This window comes from Centroberyx affinis, unplaced genomic scaffold (genome assembly GCF_046629955.1).
Source record: "Centroberyx affinis isolate AG114_WGS23_722 - 3 ecotype Tasmania unplaced genomic scaffold, CSIRO-AGI_Caff_v1 ptg002252l_1, whole genome shotgun sequence".
Lineage (NCBI taxonomy): Eukaryota > Metazoa > Chordata > Actinopteri > Beryciformes > Berycidae > Centroberyx > Centroberyx affinis.
The window spans coordinates 1-24,000 of record NW_027280543.1 but is presented as its reverse complement, the minus strand read 5'-3'; the positions used below and the strand labels follow the sequence as shown (position 1 = coordinate 24,000).

At 44.0% G+C, this 24,000-nt stretch overlaps 1 protein-coding gene across 1 annotated transcript in view; it reads left to right on the top strand.

The window, feature by feature from the left end:
* Window positions 1-23,765, top strand: part of LOC139655413 (voltage-dependent T-type calcium channel subunit alpha-1H-like) — a gene marked incomplete at its 3' end in the record, with an annotated part of 101,530 nt that extends 77,765 nt beyond the window's left edge. The window contains exons 8-15 of the mRNA XM_071532808.1: window positions 2,291-2,383; window positions 5,410-5,648; window positions 7,379-7,962; window positions 12,280-12,446; window positions 13,475-13,669; window positions 21,923-22,074; window positions 23,349-23,534; window positions 23,648-23,765. Of these exons, the coding sequence (XP_071388909.1) occupies window positions 2,291-2,383; window positions 5,410-5,648; window positions 7,379-7,962; window positions 12,280-12,446; window positions 13,475-13,669; window positions 21,923-22,074; window positions 23,349-23,534; window positions 23,648-23,765 (1,734 nt within the window). The remainder of the gene's footprint in view (window positions 1-2,290; window positions 2,384-5,409; window positions 5,649-7,378; window positions 7,963-12,279; window positions 12,447-13,474; window positions 13,670-21,922; window positions 22,075-23,348; window positions 23,535-23,647) is intronic.
* Between the last annotated feature and the right edge of the window lie 235 nt (window positions 23,766-24,000).

Sequence of the window (24,000 nt, the reverse complement as noted above, 5' to 3'; positions counted from 1 at the left end):
CGGGTGATTTGCTCAGGTTATCGCCTCCATCTCCTCTCTTAAATAACCGATGACAGCTGAGTATGTCCTCTCGGCTCCGCACGAATGCCATTGACTTAAACAGCGACAACCAAAAAAGGATTTACAACACCCTCTAGAGCGGCGGGACGGCACCTCGCACGAACGTTCCTTCCCCCTCCGTTTCGAAAAAGGGGAAAGCGTGTATTTTCATCGCTTATTTAAACCCATGGGATTTACTGCCTGGCTATAGCTCGAAGGCAAACGTGAGCGCAAATCAATTCCCCCGACTTGCCGAGGGAATCTCTTTGGGTGTTAATCTCAAATTGAAGAGTACAATCTCTTCGATTTGACGTTGAATTGATTTCTCGCCCCCCCCCCCCCTGCAAACGCACCTTTAGGATCTGGAATCGTTTCTCTATCTCTGTTTCGTTTCATAATTCTACCTAAAAAGTAATAAGAATTACCTAATGGCGGACGTGCCCCAGGTCTGGACCACCACCAAAATGGAATCAATTGTTCCTTGGCTCGAGGTCTGTCTGGCCACCGAGTTTCACAGAAATCCGATCAGACGAGATATCCTGCTGACAACAAACGAACGAACTAACAGGGATGAAAACTATTCGGGCCTCGCTGTTTTCAGTGGCGTTGCTTTTTCTGGATGAATGGCCGCAGTTGGTTCCACGTGTCGGGATGCAGAAAGTATTACACAGAAATTTGAAATCTAACATGAAAAACCATTCTCTTCTGGTGTATTTATATGCAAAGAAGCCCACCTGGCTTGTGTACTGAGAATGCCTCCAGAGCCTAAGGTTAGTTTTGTTGTGTAAAATACTTCAGCAGCACCTTTCACTCTTTCAGTCTCTTCACCTTTGCATACAGATCAAGGCTTTACCACTCCTTTTGTCTGCCTCGTGCAGCACCGGGTCTCAGTATAGTCGTGAGGACTTTGGCATTTCGGTTTGATGGCGTTTGCTAGTCGCATTCATGGAAGGAGGCGAAGCGATTGGTATACGATGTGACACCTCTTGGCTCTCTTCCTCATTCGTTGCTCTTGGCACAACGTGTGACTAGCAAATATGGAGAGAAAACACTTGAAATCCGAAATCTGAGTGGTTAGACTGAGTTGCATTTTCAGAGATGAGATTTGAATCGCATTTCAAAGCACCTAATGTGGTTTAAATCTGAGGTGAAAAGATCGAATTCTGTGCTTTTTTTGCCGTTCAGACTTTAGAAAAAATATCTGACTTATATGGAAAAACAATTGGATTTGCGGGGCCTGTCCGTTCTAGATGGTCGGTTGGTTGTTCTGGCTGTTTCGCCGACTGTTTGTCTGGCTGTTAGTCTGGTTGACTGGATCTATGGCTGGTTGGATGGCTGCCTGGCAGACTGTTTGTATGTTTTTCTCTAGCCTGTCTGTTCCCTGTCTCTTCTTCTTCTTCTGGCATCAAGCGGAGCCACAGTGAGTTTTTTTCTACAGGTGTATTTCAGCTCTGAGATGAGGATCCTTGGCTCCTGTGTTAATCTGGTGCATGGAGCGCATTTCAATAGAGAGAGGATTAGTTGCTGCTGGGTGTGTGTATGCGTGTGTGTGTGTGTGTGTGTGTGGAGTGTGCGTGTGTGTGTGTCGGTGGTGTGCATTGGTGTGTTTGTGTACGGTTCTTCATGCGTACAAGCATGTGTGTGCATTCACATGCCTGTTTGCATGTGTGTTGGAACATTTGTGTATGTTTATTTACGCAAATGCATGTGTTTGCTTCTATGTGTGTGTATGTGTGTGTGCGTGTGCGTACACACTAGCAGTTTATGCGGCGATGTGTAATGCTCGCTGAGGTGTGAGTGTATTATCGGCTTGGCTGAGCTGAGCCGCCGCTTTCAGGTCTCAGCATCTCAGCCGCTCATTAGCATAGCAGCTACATGAAAGAGCTGCGTCAGTCCCCCGGCACGCACACACACACACACACACACACACACACACGGATAAAGGGATAGAGAGACACCACAGGCCTTCTCTCTACAGATAAGCACAGAAAAGAGAATTGGGAATGTATGTCTGACTGCTGTGTGTGTGTGTGTGTGTGTGTGTGTGTGTGTGTGTGTGCGTGTGTGTGTGTGTGTGTGTGTGTGTATGTGTGTGTGTGTCTCCAATGTTTATGTTTAAGAATAGCCAATGGGCAGAGCTAGCAAGGCGTGTAATTGTTTTGCTAACTGCCTATTCATTATACAATAATGTATTTTTCTCTCTCTCTCTCTCTCTCTCTCTCTCTCTCTCTCTCTCTCTCTCTCCCCTCAGGTCATCACACTGGAAGGATGGGTAGACATTATGTACTATGTCATGGATGCTCACTCCTTCTACAATTTTATATATTTTATACTGCTCATTATAGTAAGTATCCTCTTTATTTAGTTTTTTAGCCATCTTTGTCTTGTTGAACAACTGTAATAAGCTTCAAAAACAAACTCATCAAATTCACTAATTCTGGTAAATTTTGACTGTGGCCAGTAAAGTGGTTAACTTAACTAGACACTGTGGTGGACAACATAGCACCATTAAATTCACACTGACTTTTTAGCTCATTCTAACTATCATACCATATAACTATTTCACAATTTAGGCCAAAATAAAAGGACAAAAAAGTTATTCTATTGTATTTTTATATCGAAATCTCATTAGTTTTACTTCCTGGAAAACATAAAAATTCCAACCAATAAAACAATCACAGAATTTTGAACAACCCCCTCCCATCAAATGTAATTGCCCGTCTCTCCCTAACTCAGTGGTTCTCAACATGGGGTCCGGGGACCACCAGGGGTCCTTGAGGGGGTTCCAGGGGGTCCCCAGCAAATTGATGAATTGTTAGACTTCAGCATTATTTAATTTACAAGAAGTTAACACAATTAGAGAATATAGAAGAATGACTGTTTTGATCATAGTTTCTCTGTTATCTCTCTACCTACAATACAGATAGTCATGGAATTCTGGACAAAATCATTTCTAGCAATAAAAATATTCTCAGATTTGGGTCTGAGAGACAAAATCTCATCTAATGGGGGTCTGAGGCCCTAATGTGTATTAAATAGGGTCCTTGATATGAAAAAGGTTGAGAATCACTGCCCTAACTGATCTCCCATTGGTTTACACTTCATCCCTGCATTATGTCCCGCCCCAACATCCTGTTTCAACAGGAAATACATCACATTGAGGAAGCAAGATGCTCTCAAAATGCCACTTTATTGTGACTTTAAGGGGTTTTTGCTGTATTGTATATATATGGATAAATAACTTCAGTGCCTGGTCTGCTAGTATCCGACATTCCTTCAGTCCTGCTCCTGTTCATACAGCTCTACACAGTCTGCAGCATTCTGGTTCAAATGCTTACAAACAGCAATGCATTGCTCCTGAAATATATTTTTGTGGTATTATACTCGCATTACAGTCCTGCTTTATACAACCCATATTTGAAGTTCACTGCTAAACTCTGCTTCAAGCACAACCCGCTTCCATTGAACGCCACAGACTTTCTTGTTATCGTACACGATTTCACTCTTATCATACAGTTGTTGAGGGGGGTTAGATTTTGAAAAAGCTCAGCCTCGGCTATATTTTACTCTGCTGTATGACCTACTTTCCTCCCTGCCTGTCGTTTGATGTAGACGTGCTTATTATGCACTCGGAGCGAGGGAGAGAGAGAGAGGGAGAGAGGGTGAGAGAGAGGAGATACAGAGAAAGAGGGAGGGAGAGCATGGAAGAAGGCGTGAGCGAAGAAAGGAGTGATGGATACAGAAAGATGAGAGAGAGAGAGAGGGATGAGAGGAAGAGAGAGAGACATGTTAAATAGGCATTCCAGCGCAGACATGACACGATGTTACGGATATATCTGTAACTTCGAGTCGAGGCCACCGTTTCTGAAACGTTTACATTTCATATCCTAAATCAGTGGTTCTCAACGTGGGGTCCGGGGACCACCAGGGGTCCTTGAGGGGGTTCCAGGGGGTCCCCAGCAAACTGATGAATTGTTAAACTTAAGCATCATTTCATTACAAGAAGTTAACACAATTAGAGAATGTAGAAGAATGACTGTTTTGATCATAGTTTCACTGTTATCTCTCTACCTACAATACAGATAGTCTTGGAATTCTGGACAAAATCATATCTAATAATAAAAATATTCTCAGATTTGGGTCCAAGAGACAAAATCTCATCAAATGGGGTCTAATGTGGACTAAATTAGGGGTCCTCGATATGAAAAAGGTTGAGAATCACTGCTCTAAATAACGATATGAACACAGTCTGTTCTATCATCCCAATGCCTGGCCCCAGCTCTCTGCATCTCAATAATGCATAAGGCATAGTAATACTTTGCTTGACACCGTTTTTTTTTTTTTGTTTTTTTTTACACCTTCGAGGATAAATTTAGCGCTCGCGAGTTCTCCTTTAAAGGTAATATTGACGGAGGAGCAGCTACGCAATTGACAGAAGTGGATTTTCTATTTTAACACCAACTCCTTGTGACTGTAACGGTGCTTTTATGGAGCAGGTCTGTGGGACGACCGTTAACACCGGCCGCTCTGGTATCCTTACAAAAGGTGCCAGCGGTTTTTAGCACATCGTAGGATCTGGCCAAGAGACTCTCGGGTACTGCGGCATCGTTTCTAGAGACCAACAATAATTTGGATTCTCTAAAGAGCCGTGGCCCCCCCTGAGTCTCCCCCGGTTTAATCGAATCTAAAGTTCATTTTGAAAGCGGAAAACCCAAAGTTTTTCCAATAAACATGGAGATACAGTATATTGTGTTGTGCTGATTGTCTATGAGTCAGCACTGAGTCAGAGGGTGTTTCTATATGCGATCGCTTTGTTCCAACGTCATCACCCCACGCCTTTCTCCGCTTTCCGCCTTCCCATTATCTCCATTTCTCCTTCGTTCTACCCTCCCTCTCTTTCTGTCCTTTTCACCATCTTCTGCCCATTTTCTTCCCATTTCCTGCCTCTTCCCTCTCTTCCTCCCATCTCTCTCTAACCACTTTCACCTCGCCTTGTCTCTGTCTGTGGTGTTGACATTCACCATTGCGCTGAAGTTTTGCTAGGCACTGTCCCAGTAATGTCAGTGCAATTTTTTCGACTTTACCGAAGCAAATTCCAAGGAAAGGAAAATAAAAGGAACTTTAGCATGAACTGGAGCTTAGGCCTTTTACCTTTTCCCCTTCCCGCTTTCTCTCCTTTTTCCTGCCGACCGCTCTCTAAATCCGGGGTTTCCAATCCAAAAGTGAACCACAAGTGAATGCAAAAATATTGAAATGATCCCAGATGCTCATGTTTGCCCGGGGACTCCGAGGACCCGACGCGGTTTCCCCTGGAGCCCAGTTTGTGCTCTAAATAACCGCTCTGTACCCCCCCTCCCCCCCTCACACCAGGTGGGCTCTTTCTTCATGATCAACCTGTGCCTGGTGGTCATCGCCACCCAGTTCTCGGAGACCAAGCAGCGGGAGAACGCCCTGATGCGGGAGCAGCGCGCCCGCTACATGTCCAACGACTCCACGCTGGCCAGCTACAGCGAGCCGGGCTCCTGCTACGAGGAGATGCTGCGCTACGTCAGCCACCTCTACCGCAAGCTGACCCGCCGGGTGCAGAGGATATACTCCGGCTGGCACAGGTGAGATATGGGATGGGATGGGATGTCCACCCTAAAGCACTTGGAATGCTGTTAAAAACATGATTTCGGATGTAGTTTCTGGGAGGATTTTTGCTGTTTGGCGGGGGTGTTTTTCTTATTCCCTGTGGATATCTGGCCAAAAGTAGACGTTATGTTGAGATATTTCAACGGGAAATGTCAGGTTTTGGTGTCAGTCCGTCAGAGTCAAAGAGTTCAACAATCATACAGGGAGAAATCCATCATAGAAGGAGGCAGAGATGACAATTTCTCCACCGACAGTAGCTCAGATGAACCATAATGCAATGCAACACATCTTGCATCTCTGTGGATCTGTCAGTAGCGTCTGAAATGCAAAGCCCTGATCACAAAATAAAAACACAACTTAATGATATCTAACAGTGTAAGAGTGGATCTTTCCTTTAAACTCTGCTTAGGGATTCGAAATGGATCATGGGTTTATTTCTTGTGGAGCGAGTGGCTATAAATGTTTTTTATGCCGTAGCCTAGAGATTAGACAAGAGGTCAAAAGGTCGCCTCGTCACTGAAAGGTCTCCGATTGAAATTCCCGGATTGGTTGGGAGAATCGAAGTAGAGAAAGTGAATTCCTTGTTTACCCTCAACAGTCATTATCAAAGTGCCCATGGGCTAGGCTCCTAGGTATGAGCGTGTGCCCCTGCAGCTACTCATCTAGATGGCTACTGTGAGTTATAGTTGTGTTTAGCCAACAGTAGAAAACTGTGGTTGCATCACTAAAAAAAGACTGAAAAGATACAGCAAACTTTGTCTGGATAAATGGAGGGTTTAAAAAAGTTAGCTTGGGACTCAAAATCTTTTTTTAGGTCAGGAAGTCTTAAGAACCTCAAACAGACTGAGCTCAGCCAAGCCCTTTAGATTTCCTCCGAGATATTACGAAGACCCGTGTCAAAAAGTCTAAGTCAGTAAAAATTCATGTTATTGAAATTATAATCACACTTTCTCCCCAGGTTAAATTAATCTCGTCTTTGCCCGGCAGTTCGTCGCGTTTGCCGGTGCTCTCGTGTCTCTATACGACACTTTACGAGTCATTCGGGGCAACTAAAGCATGCTTTGTTCTGAGCATTTAATAATTCAGTGTGCCTTGGTAATTCTGTGTCTCCCGGAATAATGCTGTGACACCACAAAATGTTGAGAACCGCTTCTCTGGAGGCGTATTCATACACAAACACACAGACAAAAAAGAGCACAAGTTTACATAAACCTTTGATTTAATGTATATTGAACAAAAATATAAACGCAACATACCTAACCCAACAATTTCGAAGATTTTTACTTGGTTACAGTTAAAGTTCATTTAAGAAAAATCGTCCCATTGAAAGAAATTATCTGCGAATGAGGAATGCTCCGGAACAGAAATGTGAACAAATTTGTGCGCAAGATTTGAAAGAAATAATCTTTTTGTGGACGGGATATTTTATTTCAGCTGATGAAACACGGGACAAAAACTTTACATGTTTTGCATTTATATATATATATATATATATATATATATATATATATTTTTTTTTTTTTTATTATTACAGGCAAATAATACACATAACACATGACAATATGATGACATGACAATATACCCTCACAAAAAAGAAAAGGAAAAAAAATAAAAATAAAAAATAAAATAAAATAAATAAATAAAAAAAAATGATTTATATTTTTGTTCAGTATAATATTTTGACTGTCCGTGTCCCCCCCCCCAGTAAACGGCGTAAAAAGGTGAACCCCAACGGCAGCGGCGGCGGGGGGAACGGCGGCGGCGGGGGCAACGGCCACGGCCACGGCTTCGGGCGGGGCGGCGGCGGCGGCTCGGGCCCGGCCAGCGCCCCGTGGCTGCGGCCCATCCACAACCTGCTGCAGCACCACCAGCACCACCACTGTCGCCTCAGCAACGGCGGGCAGCACGCCGCCGTCACCGCGGCGACCGGCGACCAGCACGGGGACGGAGGAGGAGCCGGACCAGGAGGAGGAGGAGGAGGAGGGGAGGAGCTGGAGATGAGGACGCTGCCTGCGCGGGGAGGAAGTGGGAATGGGAATAGTGGCGGGAACGGCGGTGGTGGTGACGCCCCCGCCGTCACCCAGGGGATGGGGGCGTTGCTAGGGCGACTGAACGGAGGGATGAACTACCCCACCATCCTGCCGTCCTTCGTGTGCAGCTACAGCAGCAAGACGCCGCCCCCCCACTCGCAGCACTGCGGGCCCAGCCAGGACCCGCACCCGCCCAACCACCCGGCGTCAGAGCACACCGAGACCCTGAGCAAGCTCCACCAGCTCATGGGACAGCACAGTAAGGACACACACACACACACACACACACACACACACACGTTTCCTCCATTGACTATATTCAATCTCTAACGCTAACCTTAAACTTAAAATAGTCCTTTAAAGTAGTGATTCTCAACCTTTTTTATTTCAAGGACCCCTAATTTAGTCCACATTAGATTCACGGACCCCCATTTGATGAGATTTTGCCTCTTGGACCCAAATCTGTGAATATATTATGATTTTGTCCAGAATTCCATGACTATCTGTATTGTAGGTAGAGAGATAACAGTGAAACTATGATCAAAATAGCTATTCTTCTACATTCATAATGGTGAATTTTAACAATTCATCAATTTGCTGGGGACCCCCTGGAACCTCCTCAAGGACCCCAGGTGGTCCCAGGACCCCACATTGAGAACCACTGCTTTAAAGAAGTGAAGACAGGAAAAATATCCTCACATTTTTCCACATATTGTCTCACATTTTTTTCATCTCTCTATCCTTGTAGTATAGAGTATAGAAACACAATAACACACACACACACACACACACACACACACACACACACACATTCAATCCATAACCCTAACCCTAACCCTAAAATAGTCCTTTAAAGAAGTGAAGACAGGCCAAAATTTCCTCACATTCTTCCACATATTGTCTCACATTTTCTTCATCTCTCGATCCTTGTAAGGACATTTGGTCCTCATAAGTATAGGGCCACAAGAACACACACACACACACACACACACACACACACACATATACAAATACAAAGACACACACAAGCACAGATGCATGAGAAACACGGCAAGCTGCACTCATATAGACACACATACACATAAATACACAGAGACACACATACACTGTGACACATACAGAGGCATATACACATGTCACACACACACACACACACACACACACACCTAAACACACACACTTATAGATATTGCCTCTGTCTTTTCCCATCCCTCTTTTAGGTATTCCATCCTCCTTCAATTCCCCTCCACATGACCTACCTGAATCTCCAGTTTTCCCTTGTGCTCCATTACTTTTTTTTTTTTTATATCACACTCACTTTCTTCTTCTCTTTTCATCTCCATTTCTGGCTCATTCTCTTTTCAATACCTCCGTCCTCTTCCCCAGTTTGACCTGAAGTAGCCTCTGGCGACGTCTGCCAGCACACAGCAGTCTACGAGTGTGTGTGTGTGTGTGTGTGTATGCGTGTGTGTGTGTGTGTCTCAAGCAGCACTTAGAGAGGCCTGACAGGAAATCTATGTCTCAAATGTTACAGTCATTAATGCAACGCCAGAGAGGTGGAGAAAGGGGAAGAGTAGAAAGAGATTCAGGGTGGGGGGGTGGAGGGAGGGAACGAAGGGTGAGGAGGAGGAGGGGGAGGTGAAAGCGAGGGAAAGGGCAGATGTAACGTAAAGAATAAAAAAAAAAACAGGTATGTAATGGCATTTTGAGAAATACGGAAGACGAGAGAGGAGACAGGCGAAAGAGATGGAGGGAAGAAGAGAGAAGAGAGAGGCTGAAAGCACGAGAGATACAGATACAGAGAGAGAGACGAAGAAAGGGGGGAAATAAAGAGAGAGAGCATGACATAGCGGTAGAGAGAGGGAAGCGAGAAAGGGAAGGAGAGTGAGAGAGAAGAGTCAACAGAAAGCTGTGTTGTTTGCGGAGGAAGACGATGAAGCAGCGGCAGTATGATAGACTTGTCTGTTCTGTCCTAATGGAGCCAGACTGCCAGCAAACACACACACACACACACACACACACACACACACTCACACACACTCACTGCCGGCTGCCGACACTCCAAACATAATTAACCGCACATCAATTAGTTCCTAGCTGGAGTGAAGAGTTACTGTGTAACACATTATAAATACAGAAAGAGGCTGGAGAGACAGTAATGAGGGAGAGTGCTGAAACAGAAGAGGCTCAAGCCCAACACTAGGGGGAACATACATACTGAACATACATGCTGTTCTGCACATATCAGAGTGTTAACACATCAGGAAGTCGAGTCTTTAGACAGTGAGGTTTGACCATCACACATCCGATAGCTCAAATCGACTCGTACTGTCTGTTCTCGGAGGGCTTCAATCACGCGGCAAAGGCCCATCGACCCGGACATTAATTTATCGGTTCATTGTTGACGAAATCCATGCAAGAGTAAGTGTTCGCTTGTTTCCTATGATCTTTGACAGGTCGGTTTACATGAGCTTCTCTCTTCCTAAGGGAGTGACCAAAGAAACCAAGGATCTCATGAAGAGACAAAACCAAGAGCTGCTGAACTGAACCGGCGGATTACTTTGAGAACTCATTTGAGTCTTGGCATCCAAAAAGAGTCTCTTCATTGGAGTGCTAAGAGTTATGAGCCATGTAAATGAGCCCCTATCCTCTTGAAATAAACCTGGGTCCTGTCACCACAAGAGTCTGAACTCTTGCTTTTATCTTTGTCAGGCTAACCAATGTAAGTTAAAGTTTCTAATGTGATGTGACTAGAAATGTAATCCTGTTTTGGCTGGATTTACCCTAGCGTCAAGAACACCCGTGTTCTTGAGTCTGTTTTTTTCCAAGCCCCGCGTCCCTCAAACCTAATCTTCACATAATCTAGTGTAAATGTAATCGTATCTAATCGAATCTAGTATAAACTAATCAGAACATATGGCTGGATCTGATTTGAACGAGCTCGTCTTTGGCAAAACAAAAGCTCCCGTCGCCCCCCCCCCCCCCCCCGAAGGGAATCGTTGCGAGAAGATCCGTCAACAGTTAAAGAGAGTCAAAGCGCTTAGATGAAAAAGACGTGAAACATCACTTGTCAACCCCCCGTTTCGAGATGATGAAAGATGGTCTCTTTTCATCGCTCGGGGGAATTTAGTACAGTGGGACGCTGTTTTCCCGTGGCAGCCGGCGAAGCGCTGTTCAGGAGTGGTTTTTGCTCGTGTTTAAGTCTTCGGCGGTGGGGTTTTTTTTTTTTTTTTTGCGGTACCTCCATGGCGGTGGTGAGAGGCTGCAGTCAGAGAACAGAGGGTGAGAGGAGTCAGCCAGGATCTGGCGTGCCGTGGGCGAGCCTGCGATGCTGCACTCACCGCAGTCGCCGGCTTGTTTTGGCTCTCCGCGGGGAAAAGGGCATCCTTCCAGCACTGGATGCAAAATGTCAATATGTTTTGTTGTTCCTGCCTTATCATTATACCATAATCTCTACTCTATCTTCCTCTCTCTCTCTCTCTGTCTCTCTGTGTGTGTCTCTCTGTTATTCTCTCTCAAGTTCTTTTCTTTTTTCCGCTCTCGGCATTGCCTCCATTTTGCTCTCTTTCTCTCCCCTTTTTCTATCGATTGACCTTTCTTTCTTTCTTTCCTTCTTCTTCTTTTCTTTCTTTCACACATGCTCCGAATTCTAGCCTCTCCCGTTTCCGATGCCACCTTGATGCAATAAAAGGAGCTTGGGACATGGGAGAAATTGGATAATGGATAAATTGAATAATCAGAACTAATGATATAATGACATAAAGCCCAATTTGACTTGTAAATGTTTTTGCTGTTTTTATACAGAGCGCTCTATCTAAAGGAGTTATATCACTGAGGCATCAGTTGCTCCCATTGCCTCCTGGTAGCACGCTCTGTAAGCTTCATGTTGCCAGGCAACAAATACAATTGCAGCAAGTAAAGCTGAGTTTTGGCTAACATTGCTTAGCAACAAAATTTAGCCCCCGGAAGTAAAAAAACAACAGCACTGGAGACTTGAAAACCTCATTACCTCATCATCCCATGTATATCTTAGAGCAGTGGTTCTCAACCTTTTTCATATCAAGGACCCCTAATGTAGTCCACATTAGGGCCATGGACCCCCATTTGATGAGATGAGAATATTTTTATTGTTAGATATGATTTTGTCCAGAGCTCCATGACTACCTATATTGTAGGTAGAGAGATAACAGTGAAACTATGATCAAAATAGCCATTCTTCACATTGTATAATTGTTCTTGTAAATGAAATAATGAAATTTAACGATTCATCAATTTGCTGGGGACCCCCTGGGATGCCCTCAAGGACCCCTGATGGTCCCCGGACCCCACGTTGAGAACCACTGTCTTAGAAGTGTGGTTTATCTTAAAGGTGATATGTGTAGCATTTTAGCATCAATATATTATTCCCAGATTCATTTTGGGGCATTAGTAGAATTACCATAAACACATGAGACCATGACCCAAGAAGATCATTTGTTTACGGTAATCATACCAAGGTAACGTCTGACTATCTCCACCCACCACAAGCTACATTTGATAAAAGTGTTGTATCTTTGCCTCCCCCCCCCCCCTCCAGGCCGCCAGAGGCTGCTGTACCAGCTGGCCGGCGTGGTGCCCAGCCCTCTGCTGCTGGAGCTGCTCAGCTGCCCGCTGTGCGCCCGCAGCCTGGAGACCCTGGAGCTGGAGCTGGGAGACCTGGAGGGAGGCAGGGGGGAGGCGGACGGGGTCCATGACTTCCCCCAGGTCAGGAGGGTGGGGGGGGGGTCATGTTGATGATGATAAGAAATGACGAGGGTGGCGGCGGTGGGGATTTTGGTGATAATGACGGTGATAGGTGATAGAGTTTGTGATGAAGGTGTTAATGATGATGCAGATGATTTAAGACGAGTCACACTTGGATTTCTTTCTCATCTTGATCAGTTTTGTTGATTTTTATTTTACAAAATAATTTAGTATATACAGTACCGTGCAAAAGTCTTAGGCACCCTAGATTTTTCATATAAATTTCTTAGATGTTTATTTGTTTTCTGCATTAGTGTGCCAGTAGACTGCTGTTTATTGTACATTTTTGATATTCAGAAACTTTTCATTTCATTAGTTTTGAAAGCATCTTCGCTTTATGGATATCTTTGACATATGCCTAAGACTTTTGCACAGTACTGTATATCTATTTTTTCATGTGAAATGACAAAACATGTCAAAAAAGCCTCTTTAAATAACCAGCTGTGTTTGTTAAGAAGCAGCATGTACATTTTTTTTGGCCATATCTACGAGTTAAGTTGAAAAAAAAAAGAGGACAGAGAATGTTATGTTAAGAAAAATAAAATGTTTTTTTTTTTTTTTTGTAGCTACTTTTGCACTTGGTGTACTTGACACAGTTGGGATAAAAATGCATAAATCAATTGTTGTTTTAAATATTTTGGTAACACTTTACAATAAGGGTACACTAACAGTTAACTAATGTGTAATTTACTAATGGTGTTCATGTTTATACATTATTTCATAGTTTATAAAGATGACTATTAAATAATGTATAAATGAATACCTTAGTCAACATGAACACCATTAGTAAATGATTACCAGACACATTAGTTAGCTGTTAATTAACTTAGTGAAGTTATTATTGTAAAGTGTTACCAATATTTTATAAAACTACAGTTATTTTAGAAGCAACAAAACATTCTAATATCTCAAAACTGACCAATCCAACCAAAATTGTCCAAATTTTCACCTGCGGTACCTCCACCTTAAACGCTTCATCTTCCTCTCAGGGCGTGGATCTGAGGTGCGGGCGGGGCCGGAGCCGGCGGCGGGGCGCGGCGGAGCACAGGAACCGCGTGGTCCAGGCCTGGGTGGACTTCCGGGACAAGCTCAAGCGCATCGTGGACAGCAAGTACTTCAACCGGGGGATCATGATCGCCATCCTCGTCAACACCCTCAGCATGGGGATCGAGTACCACGAGCAGGTGGGAGAGAGAGAGAGGAGAGAGAGTGCTCTGTGAACTCGGGGGGCGTGTGTGTGTGTGTGTGTGTGTGTGTGTGTGTGACATCGGGTGAATGATAGACCTCTGAACGGCTGAACGGCTCCGAGCTGAGAGAGTTCGGGCCGGTCGTCCGTCTTCCGAGTAAAAAAGAGAAAAAGAGTCGGCTGTAATGGACACAGGCGTATCTTTTGTGACACCTTTGCCCTCCTCCCACACTTTCCCAGCGATAAACCCCGACCATTCATCTCCTATCCATCTCCAGTCTACCAGATGGGGTTTTGGTCTGTCTTTACATAATGTCAAAGCCCATTTCCATGAAACAGAACCGATGAGCAACCACACAAAAGGTAACACTTTCTTATGACACTATTTATAAACACCTGTCGTGATTCACAAGTGGTTATGAAGCTCATTTATAATGTTTTATAAAAAAATGTGTGGATCACTTTACTTAAATCCTCTTTGACACATGATAGGTTCTTATTGACTGTGTCACTTTCAACATTATTCACACATTTTATTATAGCTACTTATGTCTTATATGAACACATACTTCATAGACAGTGTTACCGAAATTCAACTTTAAACACCTCCAGTCGGTTTTAGAATAGCATCGCTTTATTCTGCAGTCTAAGCCGTATAAGAGACATAATCCCTCTGAGACAAAGCGAAAGGCATCTGCTGGTCTGTCTGTGAGAACAAAGGAGGGTGAAGTATGGGAGAAGAGAGGGAGAGGAGAAGATGGGATGGAAAAGGAAAGGATAGAGCGCGCGAGAGGAGGAGGAGGGGGAGGGAGGGAGGGGAGGGGAGGAGCGGTGGAGCGTTTATGGGCTTACACAGATAAAGACTACAGGCTTAGGTGGAGAGCGGAGTGGAGTGCATCCAGGGTGAGATGTGGACACTAGATCACGGTTCTAGTTTAAATACACAGACACGAAAAATGTGCATTCTCTCTCTCTCTCACACACACACACACACGCACACACACACACACACACACACTCTCCAGGGTTGTGTTTCCGGTGTACCTTGTGTGGCCAACATCTGGGCAGTGTCGGCCATGATAATACCGCTCACCCAACAATGTGTTTCCCTCATTCCACTGTCACACACTGGAGCGAATGGGTGTGGATGCATGGACACACACACACACACACACACACACACACACACACAGAATGGGTTGTACACACACATGCACGTCCTTTCCCTATCCCTGCAGAGAAGCAAATACACAAAAACTCAAAAAGACACACTCTCTCTCTCTGTTATTTACCCTTCATTCCTTCATCCCTCTCTCCCTTTCTCTCTCTCTCTCCCTCCCCTCTAATTCCCTCTCCGGGGGATATGTGTGTGTGTGTGTGTGTTGCTATCTTTATGGTATAAACACAAGGAGCGACTGGGAGAGCCATGGCCTTATTGGGCCAATAACACACACATAGAGACTGAGGGCTTATGTAAGAGTTCCTCCCTCTCCCCTCCGCATCATCCCCCCCCCCCCCCTTATCTGACACCACGCCAGGGTTTATGAGTCTGTGAGTGTGTATATGTGTGTGGAAGGGGCGTCTGGCGAGTGTGGGGGTTAGGCGGTGGTAGTGTAGACAGTGTGTGTGTGAGATAGAGAGAGAGAGAGAGAGATTTTTGTCTTTTGTTTATTAAAAGCACACATACACACACACACAGCCACCGTTGTAAGGTGAGTTTGTGTTATGCACAATGCGTTGAAGGAGAAACAATTATTCTAATCCGCTAATGCCTTGGCAAAGACACACACACACACACACACACTTGACTGAATATGTCCGAGACAAGGACAGGGTTTGAGTTTCTTCGTTGCCCCGTCTATGAGCCTTAGGATGGAATATCATACAGTAAATAACACCTCAGTGTGTGTGTGTGTGTGTGTGTGTGTGTGTGTGTGTTTTTGATGCTGCTCTACATTTTGAAGGTGTACGCGTCCTGCCCCTAATTTTCAAGGTGTGTTTGTGTGCATGCGTGCGCTCTGTCCTACATCTTAAGATATACACCGGCTGTTTTGTGAGTTTGTCTTTGTGTGTGTCATTGCCCTGCTTTATATTTAAGGCTGCTCTACCAGTCAAGGTGTGTGTGTGTGCGTGTGTGTGCAAGTCTACATTTCTGTTTTTGTTCCTCTTCTCTTCTAAAGGGCACGGTCATACACACAAAGTTTTATTTATATACACAAACACTGAGAAAGGTCTTCTTCAGGGTTTTCGAATAATCAGGAATATGTTAGTGAAGTCCAGAATCTTCTATGAATGCGTATTCGGGAGCATATTATATGGCAGGGCAATGTTACACTGCCGCCATAAAACAAAGTGCATCATGGGATGAAGCTGACAACTCAAGGGCACCTCCATGGGAGTTATTGATGGAGTGGAGAGTGTTTCTCCTCACTTCCCCCACTCACTTTTTTTTTTTCCGGCTGGATTCGAACGGGCGATCTCCCACTCACACACTCCCTGCTTCTCTAACCTTTAAGCAAGCAGCTCCTACATTTTTCTTTCTTTCTACCTTTTCTTTCTACCCTCATGTATATTTTTGTTGTTAGCCCAGTGTTAATGTTCCACCCAGTGTGAAAGCAGGGTGACATAGCGAATAGAAAGCCTGCCCTTCAACCGGAGCAACAGGGTTCAAACCCCCCCCATCTTGCCAATCATCCACCCCGCTAAAGTGTCTTTAAGCAAAGTACTGACTCCCTAGCAGCTCCGGGGGCTGCTGTCCTGTAGCTGAACCTGACCTCTGACCTCCCTGCGGAGGGGAGCGAGCGGGAAAGAGAGTTTCCCTACAGGCGTCAATAAAGCATCGCATTAAAAGCACCAACTAGTACAGGAACCGGAATCGTTTTGCTGAGTTAGTTTCGTCTTAGTTCAGGCATCAAAGCACTAGAACAGAGAATACGTCCAAGAATTGATCTGTCGTTATGGATTTGTGGGTCCATGCCAGCTCTTTGAGTTTTTTTACTGCTTCAGAACTGGATTAAACTTTGGATTCTCAAACTAGGGTATAGCCGTTTCTTAGCATGATGCCAAGACCCTTCAACTATGTGTTATGGGCATAATATAGTGCAGTGTTTCTCAACCTTTTTCATATTGAGGACCCCTAATTTAGTCCACATTAGGATCACGGACCCCAGTTTAATGAGATTCACCCAAATCTGAGACTATTTTTATTGTTAGATATGATTTTGTCCAGAATCCCATGACTGTCTGTATTGTAGGTAGAGAGATAACAGTGAAACTATGATCAAAACAGTCGTTCTTCTACATTCTCTAATTGTGTTAACTTCTTGTAAATGAAATAATGCTGAAGTTTAACAATTCATCAATTTACTGGGGACCCCCTGGAACCCTCTCAAGGACCCCTGGTGGTCCCCAGACCCCACGTTGAGAACCACTGATATAGTGCTCCCACACATCAGCCTCATTGACACTGACAGTATATGATATGAGTGATGGGGCCACAGTAGAAAGATAAAAAACAAAAAAAATTGTAAGTAAACCAAATCTAAACATCAATTTTGTGTTTTTGTTCACCCTCCAATTACATATTTGTCTGCCTCCACTGTCAACAGACTATAAATTAGTAAGTAATGATAAATTTATAATGCTGGCAGGTGTAAAGACAATCTTGTAGCATTGCAACCTCCACACTCTTCCTTTTCTCTTGTGTGAGGAAAGGGGATGTTAAAGGGAAAATGCCAATAGTCCACTGTTTACTGTAACAAAAGGTGTGTGTGTGTGTGTGTGTGTGGAGAGAGCTGGCTGAGAGAGTGCTTACTGGCATGGGATATACATAGCTCACAGGAGAGTTTTTCTATGTTGGCTTGGTGAACTACAGCCGCCGCTCTGTTGTGTGTCCATCTCTTCTCGAAATATGGCGTCATTCCGCTCGTCACGCAGCACTCACACACACACACACACATTTCCCTTCAGTCCCCCGACAGTACTTCACCGTCTCATGTTATTTTTGCCCTGGCATTTCCGCTTCGGCGTTCAAATTCCGTGACTGCCCCAATTAACTCGGTGCCCCCTCGGCCCAAAAATAGAGAAATATGCCTCGATCGACTCGACTGGATATAATATACTGTACGTACCCACTGATCAGCCCGGTTTCTATTGACAGTATGCAGATAGTGGGGTCACAGTTGTTCCCTCCTCAGCAGTAATCTTTTAAGCTACCATCAAACTACTGCAGGCAGTGATGTAAGTAATGGCCCAGCGCACCGGCTTGATATTGACACAAAGACACACAACTTTCCCCACAGTCGATAGGGTCAGTAAAGCAATGGATTAGATAGGCTCTGTTTTATGATGTCCGCTCAGTACGTCACACAGGCATAGTGTGTCTGTGTGTGTGTGTGAGAGAGAGAGAGAGAGAGGGTGGGGACATGTGTGTATGTGTATGAGGTCTAAGGTCTTTTTTGTAATCAAATTATGAAATTGCATATCTAATCAATACATCCATACAGCCATGTATTTTTCTATATAAGTTTACAGTACATTAAAGAAACTGTTGGTGTGTGTATATTCAGTATGAATATGATTTAATTCTTGCAGAGTTTCTCATATTGATTGTAGTTTTTTCCTTGAATTAATAGGTTTAATCAGTAAATCAATCCTTTCTCTACATAAATCAACAAGCATCTTCTGCCTCAGCAGAAGCAAAGAAGGCCACCTTCTTTCATTATAATCATTTTACCTTATAGGGGTTTAAGCTGTTTAATAATTCATACACATGCGACTCAGCAGACTACTTTGAGCATGGAGTTGGTGAGGGGGGTGGGATGTGTCAGTCACTGCTGGTTTTGTATGAGGTTGCGTGCTCTGTATGTGTGTATGTGTGTGTGGGGGGGGTCAGTGCTGTGTGGTATGGCGCCCTCTATCTGTGATCATGATCATGATCTTCATTTCTGCTTCAAATGCAGCATGAGTATCAGTGGCCTGGCTTCTCAAACTATGGGTTGTGACCTAAAATATGTCACCAGCCTATTGCCTGAAAAACGTTTTTTTAATTAGCCTTGGTAAATTACTCATTCAGATCCTCAGCTGAAAACATTTAACAAGATGCTCATATACACTACATGTTCCCAGAATGTCGTTTCCCCATTGACATCTATGTGCATTTGACATTTTACAGTGTGATTTCAATTTAAGCACTCTACTCTAAACACTCTACTATAGGCTATAAACATTTTGAGAAATATTTTGTAACCTGAAATTCATTTGTCAATAGTTTTCTAAGACATACATGAAGGATATCTCATTTTGAAATGAAAATCTTCAATTAACTTACTTGGTTCCAGGTTCGTAAAAATATTTGATATGCACATAGGCAATATCTGTCATTTCTAACAACAGCAAACAACAAAGGCAACATCTGAGGTTTCTGCAGGACACCGATAGAGCAGAATAGCCCAGGATGAAGGTTATCCTGCATCTAGCAGCCGGACGCCCGAGATTTTATTTATTAACCTTCTCAGAGTGCTTATTAGCTCAGAGTACAGTCCGCCTGCTTTTTCACACCATAGGCCAGGACACAAAATGGGCCATGGGCCTACTGCTTGTTGATCCCCACATGAAAAGAATAGCAATTAGTTTTAATGAGCCTGGCCGCTGTGACAAGAGAATAAAACTCTGGATCACAGGCTAAAGGGGCTTAACAGACTATACTGCACACTGCAGAGTACGAGAATTTATGGCTCAGAATGATTCAGTACTTTGGATGTCATAATAATCTATTATGTGTGAGTATTATGTGTGGGCCTGTTGCTTTACATTTAAATCTTAGGCATGTAGCCGATACTCCCATCCAGAATGACTTAGAGTACAGCAGTATAATAAGCTTAAATTCCTGGGTCGCTAACATGACAAGGAAAAATAGTAAGGAGTGCAAGTGTGAGAGAAATAGTCCCAATTCCTCACCAGACAATCATCATGGAAGACAGAAATGTTCGGAAAAGAGATAAAATCAGCTAAGGAGAGTGAGAGCAATTAGTGTGAGTAGGGGAGAGGGTGATTTGAGGTACTTCTAGAAGAGATGAGATTTCAGCCTGTGATGGAAGACGGGGTCTGATGGTCTGATTGGAGTGAGAACGTCATCCGCCAATGGGAAATCGTAAGGGAGACGAGCTGAGACTGGGTGGAGTGATGACCAGGTCGGAAGAGATGACCAGGAAGAGCTAAGCGGCAGGTAGTGCCAGAACGCATTGGAACTCGGGTGGCACCAAATAAGACGCCTGGAAAAGCAAGTCTCGGCCATCTTCCAAGCAAATTGCAGTGCCGTTTGTTAGGAGTGAGAATATAATCCCAACCGACTACAGGTAAAGACCCCAAAACGCAAGGTCATACGGGTATAACGAGACGGTTTACTCATGTTTGGAAAGCCTAGCGTAACAAAATGAACCGAGGGTCAGAAGTCAAGCCGGAATCTCGACTGATGCTCACATTCAGCTGTTTCTTCATGTGTTCTTACCTGGTATGAACACCAAAAAAGGGTAAATTACAGCAAAGAGCGCAGACAAGTCCATCATCCTGGGCTATAGTTAGAGGAACTGGAATCAGATTTGTTTTGACTCCCCCCCCCTGCTGCCAAACTCTCTAACCTCCTGGGATGACATGTTACCAAAACTCCTGTCCAATAATCAAGATACTTGTGCGTCCATGTGACTTTTGTTTACAAGCCCTGGTTTGCTTGTAATTGGGCAGCGTGAACCTAAATGAACCAAATACAAAAATGCAACAAAGTAAGCTATTCCATTATGGTTTAGACCAAAGAAATAGAACTGTAGATGTGATCGTACCCCAAGAGGGGAATGACATGGGGGGAGGCTGAAGGTTCTGAAGGTTCTGGAAGAGTTCTAACGGCTAAAGAGGAGGGACTTGCATGACAAGAGTTAACAAGAGTTATATAATGAGCCTTTTCCATTTGCTTTTCGGGGTGAACAAGTTGAGGAAGCTAGCCTACTGATTTAGAGTATCTATTCCCAGAATTAGTCTTCCTTTGCAGATTACAGTAAATCAGATGGCTTAGGCCTTAGGGGATCTAGACATTAATCCTCACTCAATCAATCAGCACTCCTACACTGATTCACATTCAATCCTGTTATGTTTCTGTTGGAGGAAGTCACTCCTCTTGCTATAAGTAATGAAAATCAACAATACAGCACATTATTTTTTTGGGGGGTGTACCTTGTCAAGTGACACAAAGTTACTTTCAGATTCTTTCTCTTCCAGTGCCATATAGCACTACAGACAGTTTAAAAGTTTGAGCTGAATTTATGCCACAACTCAACTAACTTTGGTTGTAAAGGCGAAATCAAAGGCAGATAACAGCTTAAATGTCACTCAGGCTCAAGCATTTCCTTGTGGAATTACACACATAATGGGGTGGCAGCAGGGTGCATTAGTGGTTAGAAAGACTGTCCTGTATCTGGAAGGTCACGGGTTCGATCCCTGTAGAAGCATCCTTGATTAAGACATTTAACCTCTATCTGCTGACTCATTGTAACTGTCACTTTGGAGAAGTCAGCTGAGTGTCAATAAAATGCCTAATATGTAAATGATATTGAATTAATTGAGGCGAAAGAGAGTGCCCTACATTCCTAAATGTGCACCCTACATGACTAAATTGATGGATGACAATCATGCTGTTTTTGAAAGAGTGTTTGAGGACTAATATAATGCCTTGTTCTCTCTCTGGAAAGCAGAATTAATCCATTACTTTTTTTAAAGTAAGACCTCCGACGCTGTTCCAGGCTAATCATTTCCATAAAGAAAAGTTCAGAATGTGGCTTCATACTGTGTTTAATAGGCCCCCAAACTGCTACATGTTCCATTAGTACATGCTTTATGAGAGGGCCTTAGTGCGATCCTCGCTGGGTCAGTGACTCGACTACGAGCTAAGTGGAGTAGATCAGCGGTGATGGATGGGCACTGTTGGTCCCATCTGATTGATTGGGCCTGACTGCAGCTCTGAACTTGATTGATAATGTCTCAGTCCAGCGCACAAAGAGCAAAGGGGTTTTACAGCCCTGGGATAATGGAGTAGATACTAATCTAGTAACAGATTCTTTCTCTCTCTTCTTCTTTCTTTCTTGCATGCTTTCTTGGTTTCTTTCAAACTCTATCCCCACCCTCTCTCTCTCTCTCTCTCTCTCTCTCTCTCCCTCTCTCTCTCTCTCTCTCTCTCTCCCTCTCCCTTTCCCTCTCCCTCCAGCCCGAGGAGCTGACGGACGTGTTGGAGATCAGCAACATCGTCTTCACCAGCATGTTTGTCCTAGAGATGGTCTTCAAGCTGCTGGCCTTCGGCCTGTTCGGCTACATCCGGAACCCCTACAACATCTTCGACAGCATCATCGTCATCATCAGGTGATGATCACCCGCTGACCTTTGACCTCCTCGCCGTGGTGGTTTGTCCTCCCAGGGAAATATAAGCCACTTTTAAAATGATTGCAGCTCTGACATGAGGATCATGACATGCCTGTTCTTCATTATACCCTTAATTCACTATTTGACTGTGGAAATGAAGAAAAATGACCGCTTAACATCTAGAGCAAAATAAAAATGGCTGCATTGAACATAGATTCAGTAGCTAGACATCCACTAGGCTCAGATTTAGAGCCACTCCTCATTCCTTTCTCTGCTCCAGCCTGTCAGTCATTCGGTTTTGAGCATCAGGTTCACTGCTGCAGCACCCGTCGTTACTCTAGCCGAGATTGACACGCTCATGATGGATCATGCAGGACCGGCTTGGCTTGCTGCCTCAGCAGAATGTGGAGCCCGGTCGGAGTCTAGGTTTGGCTGTCTGGCTGTCATTTCGTTTGATGGAGCTCACATCGCACGAGGTGACAAGAGAGTTGCTGAGATTGACACTTGGTGTTGTGTTGCTTGTGTTGCTGAAGGGGTCAATGAATGCACGATCGCTCCTGAGCCACTACTATCTGAAATGTGTGTAATATACTGTGATGTAGTAGATAATTTTTATATCGTACAATATGAGTTAATATGAGATTCGTTAATACATGAAATTAGTTAATATGAGATTAGTCAGCACACTACAGAGTGTTTGCATTTTTCTATCAGTGGTATAATGCATCCTACCTTACTTTATATCTCTAGAATGAGCAATAACAGGAATCAAAATAATAATTGGTAGCAGTCAAGTGGTAGAGATACATTGGCATTTGACAAAATGTGTGTTGGTGAGTTGGACACATTATATACAATACACAATATACTGTATACTGGGGTTCAAAAGCTGATATGGATGTCAATATAGATGGGATTTCATACCTGAAAATTCCCAACAATTACAAGTATTTAACATTTCCCCCCAAATTGTATTCCTGGCAGGGTGAAAATGGCCCTGAAAAAGCATTCAGACCATGGTGCACAAAAACGGTTCATGTCACTGTGTGTGCATATCCAGTTATACAGGAAATAGATAATCAAACAGACTGCATCATATCATCATCATTCCGGAGGTGGATGACGTTGAAAGGCTGATATCCGTCCAATATATCAGCCTAACCTCAACATGGTTACAACTGTCACAGACTAAATTTACCAAATGACACACCAAACAAATCCAAGTCCAACAGTGTTATTAAGACAAATTCTATGTTTTTTTTTTTTGTGCTCAGTGTGTGGGAGATAATCGGCCAGGCGGACGGCGGGCTGTCGGTCCTGCGTACGTTTCGTCTGCTGCGGGTTCTGAAGCTGGTTCGCTTCCTGCCCGCCCTGAGGAGACAGCTGGTGGTGCTGATGAAGACCATGGACAACGTGGCCACCTTCTGCATGCTGCTGATGCTCTTCATCTTCACTTTTAGGTACACGCACACATACACGCCACCAAAGTCACATGGACACACACTGCATGCACACATAATCACCCACATGTATTTAAATCATAATGGGTGTATTTTCTAATTTCTCTCTGCAGTATCCTGGGTATGCACCTGTTTGGGTGTAAATTCAGCCTCCAGACAGAGAACGGAGACACCATCCCTGACCGCAAGAACTTTGACTCCCTACTGTGGGCCATCGTCACTGTATTCCAGGTTAGTTTTTGACTCCCTACTGTGGGAATCGTCACTGTATTCCAGGTTAGTTTTTGACTCCCTAAAGTGGGAATCGTCATTGTATTCCAGGTTGGTTTTTGACTCCCTAAAGTGGGAATCGTCATTGTATTCCAGGTTGGTTTTTGACTCCCTAATGTGGGAATCGTCACTGTATTCCAGGTTAGTTTTTGACTCCCTACTCTGAGCCATCGTCACTGTCTTCCAGGTTAGTTTA